This window comes from Strongylocentrotus purpuratus, unplaced genomic scaffold (assembly GCF_000002235.5).
Source record: "Strongylocentrotus purpuratus isolate Spur 01 unplaced genomic scaffold, Spur_5.0 spur5_scaffold_9, whole genome shotgun sequence".
Taxonomy (NCBI): Eukaryota; Metazoa; Echinodermata; class Echinoidea; order Camarodonta; family Strongylocentrotidae; genus Strongylocentrotus; species Strongylocentrotus purpuratus.
This window is the reverse complement of record NW_022145615.1, coordinates 12,423,328-12,433,547: the sequence shown is the minus strand read 5'-3', so window position 1 is coordinate 12,433,547 and position 10,220 is coordinate 12,423,328. Positions and strand designations below refer to the sequence as shown.

Here is a 10,220-nt window from a genome sequence, read left to right as displayed (position 1 = left end):
GGCTGAAAAATTCTAGCTGAGCTTTATGAAGACTAAATCAGAATATACGATCACCAACTGTTTAATGAGAAGTAGATTGATATAGAAAAATATATTCCATGGGAATTCCCAAATTCATCATAATATTGATTACTTCGCACGTGTATTTGTATACAGTATTATTGTCACAAGGTCTGAAATCTAGGAATTTGGTTACCTTGCAAACAGAAAACTAATTCACACAGATAATTCAGTTGAAATAACCTTTATTAATGTAACATATTCAAAACAATAGTCGCAAGAGAATATACAAACAAATTACAAACATATGAGACTTAAACAAAATATTAATACAATTCAATAATTAATGTAGATCCTTAGCTATGTCTGTAGTGTGGGTATTTCCTGCTTCTGGAGTATACTGACGACGACTTGACTGTCTTGACGCCAGCCCCTGTCGCTGGATAGACCTGGACCAATGGTTCCGTCCTGTCCCTCAGTTTCAGCTACAGTACAGCTACATGAATTCTAAACACCCTGCCAAATTTGATATAAATTTAAACTATTTCTAGTAATTTGTTCAATCTATAATTACATATTAATTATCAATACATTATGTACCATCTTGTGTACCTAGTATTCATAATTAATAACATCTTTTTCCAAAAATTCAGTTATTTTACGTCGTCATGATTTTAGAGTGTACAATAATTCGGAATGTTCTATTTGACATGTGACCACAAACACACTTGGTTAAAGCAATACAACAGTTATACAATAGCACATCAAAATACATATAAAACATGTAATAACACAATCATGATACCTGTACATAACTTTTAGCCATCAGTAAGATTAAATATAACGAGTACTCATAACTTGTCGTTGGTGTTTATAGATTTACACTGATTCCAATTTCTCCACTGTGGAATCACAAAACCTGGACTATCATATTCTCCTCTACAACACCTTGTTTGTATTCACAAAGAGCTGATTATAGTATTCTGACGAACAACTTGTAATACTTTGTGTATTACTAATACAAGTAGTTTCTCATTCGGTTTGCAACAGCTTCTGAATTGCAAATGAAATTCTAGGGGAATATAATAACAATTCCCCCCTCCCCCACAGACCTAATGGTCAAGATTTGGGGCGATTAGTATTAATTCTTAGGAATAGTTTTGAAGTTTACACCCCATCAGAAGCTATTGGCTGGTGTCTGGTCACTCATGATGCAACTTGAACCTGATTGGTTGAAAATGTCACTTCCTACCAGCTGGAAGGAACAGGTAACAAAACTGTGTTTTTTCTTGGAAATGTATCTGGCCGGTGTATGCTTACTTTTCTCCACATTCATCCTTTCCTACACTATTTGTGGGCATTTATAGGGTTCGTTTTCCAAGAACTCTGACTCACGACTACTGTAACGGTTGACCAGCGTCATGCTGTTCATTATTGCTTGGAAAACTTTTACCGAAAGTTTTCTTGACATCCATTGAATTTATAACGTGTTTTCTTTGTAACATCGCGTGGTTCTGTCGATGTGCCTCTCTACGCGCGCCTTTGATAATGGAGTTATCATAGGTGTGTTATTCTAAGAAAAATGAGAGGAAAGAAGGAAGAATTAAATATTTATTTAATATTGTGGGCTTGGAGATGTGAGTCAGATGACCCCTAGATATAATAATTTGTGTCCACCCCCCCCCCCAAGAAAATAATGAAAGAAAGAATGACAATGTCTGGTCTCGCTGTTCCATTATTATAGGCGTTAATAGTATCACACGACATTACAAAGAAAAAGAATATTACGCAATGATATACAAATATACGTAACAAAAGCTATTGACGTCAGAAAGAAAAAGAATTGACAGTCGACCAATATACACTGTCGCTCATATAGTTCGAATATTTTTTTTTTACCCCAATTTATGGAATTATTTTGACAAAGATTTATTCCTAATAGATCTAGATAATAGAATACATTCTCAGAATTTAATGAATAATAATTTGCTAGTGTTGGTTTTGCGTGAATGCTAAAGCATGTGTATGCTACTTTGCTTATCAACTAGGGGATACGCCCTTAAGTCATAAATGACAGTAATGAAGATTAATGCCCAACAAAAGGGCACTAATATGGCACATCGACACGGTTTTGATCATGGGGCCTCACAGTTACGAGGCCATTGCTTTGCCACTGAACCATGACTGTACACAGCGGGGGCTAGGGTAGGGGGTAGTACCCACAAATAAAAACAAAGAAACTGCAATTGTGCCTGCCCCGATGTATTTACTTAGATGAAGAACAAAAAACGACGCACACGTTCTCTAGTACTGGCTTGTATAGTCTATGCTTCTTGTAGACGTTTATTCTTGTCAAAAGCCGTAAGAACTGAAAAAATGACAAAGTCAAAACATACGAATAATAAGTATAACGGTATTTACATTTGATATGAATCTTTTAGCAATAAAACGCTTCAGTGTTCAACGATTACTTCAGTGATCGTTCAATTAACTACTTGATGTACGAAATACAAGTATAATAAAATAACTTCTTGATGTACAAAATACATGTATAATAAAATAACTTCTTGATGTACAAAATACATGTATAATAAATTGACATTTAACATGAACAATGTCTAAACTTCCATTTATGTATCTGTACTTGAGGTATTGTTTCTTTGGAATAACTTTCATGCACATTGTATAAATAATACTGTTATTAAGTGACTTCACCAGAATGCCAATTACACCAAGAATAGCAAGTTTGTGGTTTACAATAAGATTAATTTAACACAGCTCAAAATATGAACCACACATCATAATGGGATAAACATATTACAGTGAGGCACTTATATGTAAGCTTACCACTGTGCCTGCTGAGTGCTGACATCAAAGACAGACCGATTTACTTTCAACTTGATGCACATCTTGTTACAGTTACAGCCTTATACTGTTCCCATCTGCAAATTGAAGGGAATTATACATGTCTATGTTTATGTCTCAACATCTAGCAAGATACATTTATCATTAGTATTATACAGCTTAAATTACATAACTCATCACAGAGAAGATGGATGATTTTGAGTAGCACGTAAAGTGCATGTACAATACTCTATAATCGCATTCAACGATGCGCTCTGAATGTGTTATGCGTATATAAGAACACACACAATCATACACACATACACGTGTTCGTTAACAATCAAAGTTCAACAATCAAAGTTCAACAATTAAAGACAACATTTAGCATATAAATACGTTATAATATCAACCTCCAATGAGTTTAGTCTGATCAGAAAACCATTAATTCAAGATTCTTCATACTCTCAATTCTACTCACATCGTTAAACTGATGAAAAGCTCAAGGTTTGATGGCTTCCTTGTCGAGCATTGTTCGTGAATCATCGAACATTTATGTGCACAGTTTGTTTTGGTTTTATGAAGTGCTAGCGCCCCCAAACTATGGAGTGCCGACTGTTACACTCCCACCAAATTACTTACAAATAATTCAACCTGCCATACAATGACAACCTGTGTTGGTAATTTTCAACTACCGGTACTCCATTACACATGAATCTAGTAATTACATGTATTACAAAAAAAACAAAGTTGCAACTGTATGTAGCAAAGTAACAACTACAGTATAATTAATACTAGACTTAAATACACTTGCACAACTGAACAACATAACTGAACAAAGGAGTCACTGCCATGCACCGCAAAGCACATAAGGCGCGCAAGAATGGGGCAGACAGAGCAATGCATCCGGCAACGACAGACAACTGCTGTCCGAAACCTCCATGACTGAAGCCATGAGCAAAATCAAAGCACAGGGCGAGGCGAGATGAGCGATCACAGGGAATGCACAATTCACCAACAACTCTGAAGTAGGGTGACTAAAACATTCATTCGGAATCTGAGTCAGACGTTCTAGGATGTTCCACGAGGAGGACCACTTTCTGCACTGGTCTCCATAACTCTGACCTCTTAGCCCCCTTTTCCAGGTTCCTTGTTCCTACTCGTACCTGGACCTTTCTGACCAAACCGTCATCGCCGGGAGTCACTGCTGTAACTACAGCAAGGGGCCACTTCACACGTGGCACTTCGTTGTCCATCAGCAAGACAACATCTCCAATCCTCAAGTTCCTTCGTGTTTTAGTCCACTTATTACGCCCTTGCAAGGAAAGAAGGTACTCCTTGCGCCATCGGGACCAGAACTGTTGTGTCAAGAATTGGACTCTTCTCCAAGCTTTCCTCAGGTACATACCTGTCTTAGGAAACTCACCAGGAGGTGGCAACGGCACCAACTTCTTCATAGTGAGAAGATGATTCGGTGTCAAAGGTGCAGCAGTACTGGGGTCGTTCAGATTGGTCATCGTCAAAGGCCGACTATTCACAATAGCCATTGCTTCATAGAAGAAGGTACGCAGAGACGCATCAGTGAGTCTTCCAGGGCATAAGTCAATAGTAGCCCTCAGGACATTCCTTATAGAACGGATCTGCCGTTCCCAAACCCCTCCGGCATGACTTGAATGAGGAGCATTGAAAACAAATTCACACTGCTTGTCTGCAAGATAGGCTTTAACCTTGACAGCATCCATTTCCTTCATGGCTACCTGAAATTCATTCCTAGCTCCCACGAAATTGCTACCTTGGTCGCACCTGATTCGTCGGACTGCTCCTCTGATTGCAATGAAACAACGCAGAGCATTAATGAATGAATCTGTAGACATGTCATCAACCATTTCAATGTGAACGCCTCTAGAACACAGACAAGTGAAGAGCAACCCATATCGCTTCACATCCGAGCGACCTCTTTTAACAACAAATGGACCAAAACAGTCCATGCCCACGAACGTAAAAGGGTAAGAGGGCTCTACCCTATCATCTGGAAGGTTGGCCATCTTTTGCTCTTCCTGGGGTCTGCGTAGGCGTCTGCAAGTTACGCAGTTCTTAATCAACTGCGCTACCAATCTAGATCCCTTCACGATCCAGTATCCATTGGCTCGTATCTCGTTCTGAGTGATGCCTCTACCTTGATGACAGACTTTCTGATGGAAGTGCTGTACGATTGCTCTGGTGATCTGGCTGTTCTTTGGAAGGATGACAGGATGGGGCAGGTCCTTTAGCCTACCTCCAACTCGTAGGGTTCCATCCTCGTCTAAGTATGGATCCAGATCATGGATGCTGCTTGCGCCCTTCACAGTTTTCTTCTGAGTCAAGCACTTCATCTCTTGAGAAAAAGTCTCTCTTTGAACTAGCTGAAGGATGAATACCTTAGCCTTCTCTCTCTCTTGAGCAAGTGAGGCTCGTTCATCACCTTTCCTTGAGGCCATTCTGAGTCGACACAAGACTCTAATCATCAAAGACCAGCTAGAGAGTCTGGCTAGACGTTGTAGCAGGTCTGGCTTGTCAAGATTGAGGTTAGTTGCGAAGACAGCTATCTTCACCTCAGGGTCACCAACATTCAGTTGTGCGGAGGTATCTCTGAACTCAAAGTTACGTTCCCAAAGGAAGTCTGGCCCATTCATCCATTGCTTGGTCTTCAGTAGCTCTGTCGGGCTGAGTCCTCTGGATGCATGGTCAGCCGGATTTTCTTCGGTGGGTACATAGTGCCATTGATCTTGGAGACTTCTATCCCTGATTAGCTGAACTCTATTTGCCACAAATGTATGAAACCTTCGGGCCTCATTGTTGATGTAGCCTATGACTACCTTGGAGTCAGTCCAAAAGAACTCTTCAACCAGTTGAAGCTCCAGCTCGTTTTTTTAACATAGAGCTGACCTTTGCTGAGACCACCGCAGCTGTTAACTCTAGTCGTGGTATGGTTACTACCTTGGATGGAGCGACTCTCGCTTTGGCAAAAATCAGAGAGCAATGAACTTCCTCCCTCTCGTTCACGAACCGTACATATGAGCACTGACCATATCCCATGGTGCTGGCATCTGAGAAGTGATGCAGTTGCACCACAACTGGATTACTGAAGCCAGGAGGATGAAGACATCGAGGAATCCTAAGGGACTCTAACTGCGGCAGTTCCTTGAGCCACTGATCCCATGATGGCCGCAAGGCTTCCGGGACGGGATCATCCCATCCAAGTCCCTTTTGACACATTTCCTGAAGGATTTTCTTCCCCTGTAGCACCACGGGGGCCACAAAACCCAGCGGGTCATACAATGAGGCCACAGTTGAGAGAATACCTCTTCTGGACCACGGCTGCTCCTTCAGGGCAATCTTGAAACAAAGATAGTCAGCTGCTAGGTTCCACGAGATTCCCAAAGCTCTCTCCATTGACTCTTCTAAGTTGAGGTCCAAACTAGTGACATCAACAGAGCGCTCTGACTCTGGGATGCTCTCTAGGACAGATTTTGTGTTAGACACAAACTTGTGGAGGCGTATACCCCCTCTCTGGCAAAGTTCCATGGCTTCTCTTGCCAAGTGAATGGCCTCTTCTGAACTTGGTAGACTTGTAATACCATCGTCCACATAGAAATTTCTCGCTAGGAAACGTGAAGCCATGGGGAAGTCATCTTTGTACTCTTTGGCAAGGTGCTTTAGGCCATAGTTCGCACATCCTGGTGAGGATGCAGCACCGAAAAGGTGTACCTTCATACGATAGTCCACTGGCTTGCCCTTTGTGTCTTTGCCCTCCCACCATAGGAAGCGTAGGTAATCCCTATGTTCTTCCGTCACCTGGAATTGATAGAACATCTTCTCAATATCACACATGATGGCCACATCGTGCTGCCTGAATCTGAGCAGTACTCCCACCAAGGCATTGGTGAGGTCAGGGCCTTTCAGGAGGTGATCATTCAAGCATGTACCACGGAATCTTGCTGCGCAGTCAAAAACTACTCTGATTTTCTTCTTTTGAGGATGGTAAACACCATGATGTGGGATGTAGTTCGTCGACCCAGGGGGACTTTCTTCCTGTACCCTCTCTGCATAACCATTCTTGATCATTTCAGTCATGAAAGCCTGGTACTGCTCTTTGTACCTTTCGTCCCTTTCCATCTTCCTTTGTAGATGTTTGAGTCGAACTTCTGCAAGACGTCTGTTATTTGGCATGTCAGGCATTTTCTTGAAGGGTAGTGGCATTATGAGATGACCGTCTTCATTCTTCGCAATGGTGGTTTCCAAGAGCTTCACAAACTCTATATCCTCTTGGGAGTAGGATATGTCCTTACTGGACCTTTCCGAGAAATCTGCCTCTAGGGCCTTGAGCACATCTTTGGGTGTTATTCCTGGCAGCTCCCGTGTAGCCACTCTGCCACATCGGCTTGAGTCGACGTCACCTTCTTGAGTGTCTGCTGCACCGATGACGCTCCATCCCAGGTCTGTTCGTACAGCGTAAGGCTCAGCATCGGTGCCTGTTACAACCTGTCTAGGGACTAAGGCTTTGGGACAGTTATAACCTATTAACAACCCAACTTCACAACCTTGGAGAGCAGACATATCCCGAGCGATTTCTTGAAGGTGAGGCCACTTGTCTGCAGTTTCCCTAGTTGGGATATGCTCCCGGTTTGCTGGTATGAACTCTCGAGTGTAGCATTTTGAAATCTCCACCTTAGTGGGAGAAGTCATGCCTCTTACTACCAGATTGTTCACTGCATCGCACTGGATGGTGGATGAGGACGTCATCGTTGATAACTGTAGTCTCAAGGGCTGTCGCTTAACGCCTAAGCTCTGAGCTACTTCTTCTAGGACAAAGGAGGCATCACTCTGGGTATCTAAAAGAGCATATGTTAGTACCTCCTTTGTTGGGGACTGCTCTGAAGCAACCCATACTGGCACAATCATTGACGTACTGGTGGTTTTTCCAAAGTGCAGCTTATGGGATGTTGTTGCGGCTTGCTCCGTTTCGTCTTGACTTGCCTCAGGACGCCACTCATGGAGGGAGGAGGGATGTCGCTTGCCGCAAACTTCACATTTGTGTCTCTTCGTACAATCCTTGCTGAAGTGCCCTTGCCGAAGACAACCGAAGCAGAAGCCATTCTCCTTTACAAAACCCTTGCGGTCAGTTAAGGATTTGGCCTTGAATTGAGGGCATCCATCCAGGAAATGGTCTGTCGACCGGCACAGGCCGCAGCCTTTGGCAGGTTTCTTGCCTTCAGGTGGGTGCTTGTGGTGCTTCGTCCGTTCCTCTTTGCTTTTCACGGCCAGTGTAGAGCTTTTCCTTGTGGGAAGCTTGTCCTTCCTTGGGCTCGAGGATTCACCGCCTTTTAAGGCCTCCAGTGAAGAGATTGGATTGTTGGCGATCTGTGCCTCCTTGATCATGAATCCCACAAACACCTTGAACTGTGGATACAATCCCCCATTCTGGATGGCATTTGTAACCTGCCTATTCCAGCTGGCAGCAAGCCATTCAGGCAGCTTACCAAGAAGTCGTTGGTTTTCAAGGCAGTCATTCAATACCTCCAAACCTGGCACGTAGGGCATGGCGTCCATGCAGCTCTTTAGGAAGTCTGCAAACCTTTGAAGTGCCTTCCCGTCTCTTGATGGTACCTTTGGCCAGTTGTGCAGCTTTTCCCGGAAGACCCGTTGGACTTGGAATGGGTGGCCATACCTCTGCCTTAGAGTGTTCCAGGCACCAGCATAGGCATCTTCTGAACTTCCATAGAAGAATCCTTCTATTGCCTCTCTGGCCGGTCCTGTCACGTATTGCTTCAGATAATAAAGCTTTTCTGTAGCCGGTATCCTGTCCCCAATTAGAGTCCTGAAACTTCTCTCGAATTCAATAAATTCGAGGGGATTACCACTGAAGGTATGAGGTACTGGGACTGGAAGCCGATTCCGATACATATTGTCGGCTAGGGCTTGGGCAAAATGCTGACTATCTACCAGTGGCGATGACTGAGGACTGTAGGCAGAAGGCGCTGATGGGCCTTCTGACACAGAAGGCGCTGTTGGGCCTTCTGACAGAGTATCTGCAGAATTGACAGATGAAGGAGGACGGGGTGAGATCTTGCCGCGAGAAAGCTGACCAGGGAGACTAAAGGTGGCATGGACTGGGGTGGCTTCCGGTTGCTGGCTTGTTCCTGCATCTGGGTCCACCTCACTTAAGGACGAGCTGAAGACCGACTTGGCATAGTCTTGCTTTAAGAGCTCTCTTGCGATCTGCTTGCGGTCCTCGGCATCAAAGGGACTTCCCAGTGACCCTAGAACTTCTTCAAGGGCATTTATAATATCTCGGACCATCGCATTTCCTCTATCCATTCTCTCCCTTACTTCTCTTATAGGAGCCTTGTGCTTCCTCAAGCCTTCAAACAATGTTATCAATTCCTTCTCTCCATTTTCCAGCGCTTCGATATGCTGCTTGATCATCGCTTCTTCTTTTTCAGCCTTGATTGCCTTCCTTGCTTCCTTGACGATAGTCTTCAGAGCCCCATAGTGTTTGAAGAACTTCCGTTCTGTCTTCACCGACTCTTCCCCTTGCAGAGCTGCCATCTTTTCTGTAGGTTGTCGCTCTCTTGAGGACTTCCTACTGTGCGACTTTTCCGTCATATTACTTATAAATACAATGGACCTAGGAGAAGCCAATGAAATACAAACCCTACAACCGCTCAACCCGCCTACTAGTCTAAGCGATACTATTCACCTGATACCAGACCATACCCAAGGCATCAGTCAAGAGGCCCCAGACCATGTCACCAGCCGAAGCCGAAATACAATGCTCGCAACCCCACATGCGCACTACTTAATGCACGCAGCAATGCAGGACAGCGACTCCAAAGTAAATTCAGTTGCTCAGTTGTGCACTACAATTTCATATCGATAGGTGCACACCTACTTTACAATTAAAACATTTATAACGTGTTAGTCATGAATTTTAGAATAATCTCTGACAATGGTAGAAATTATGATTTAACCAAAATTTGCTCACAAAAAACAACTTGAACTTTCTCACACAAAAATTATTTAAATTTGCACGTTTAACCAAAAGGTTTATGAATTAGCCTAAACAGCTAATATCAATTCCAAAAAATTAAAAGGAATCCGTAGTTTGAATCAATTAGCAAATATTTAAAGGCTTATTACAAATTTTGGCAATACCGATAAAATTTGTGCTTCTTTCTTATTAAACACAAATTTGTTCACCCTTATCTTATTTTGCACAAATTATTACCCAAATTTGCACACTCAAGGAAATGTAAGGCTCTAGTACAAATAAATTAAAATATACTAAATTTATCAAACTATTCTAATTGCAACAGCAATACCAAATCAACCCCTACTAT

The 10,220-nt window shown here is 42.7% G+C and overlaps 1 protein-coding gene across 1 annotated transcript; it reads right to left on the bottom strand.

Moving 5' to 3' along the window:
• Nucleotides 1–2,308: 2,308 nt before the first annotated feature.
• LOC754259 lies at nucleotides 2,309–9,486 on the bottom strand. The gene is made up of 3 exons (XM_030976333.1): nucleotides 5,893–9,486; nucleotides 3,323–5,741; nucleotides 2,309–2,942 (listed from the first exon to the last, which is right to left on the bottom strand). The coding sequence occupies exons 1-2, from the start codon at nucleotides 9,484–9,486 to the stop codon at nucleotides 3,888–3,890; spliced, it is 5,448 nt and encodes a 1,815-aa protein (XP_030832193.1). The 3' UTR covers nucleotides 2,309–2,942; nucleotides 3,323–3,887.
• Nucleotides 9,487–10,220: the final 734 nt, after the last annotated feature.

Bases quoted from the DNA above. Each gene is read 5' to 3' on its own strand.
- LOC754259 (XM_030976333.1), bottom strand. From the start codon at position 9,486: ATGACGGAAAAGTCGCACAGTAGGAAGTCCTCAAGAGAGCGACAACCT. The intron at 5,742-5,892 runs GTACGGTTCGTG...TAAAAAAACGAG, and splicing joins GATATGGTCAGTGCTCATAT to CTGGAGCTTCAACTGGTTGA.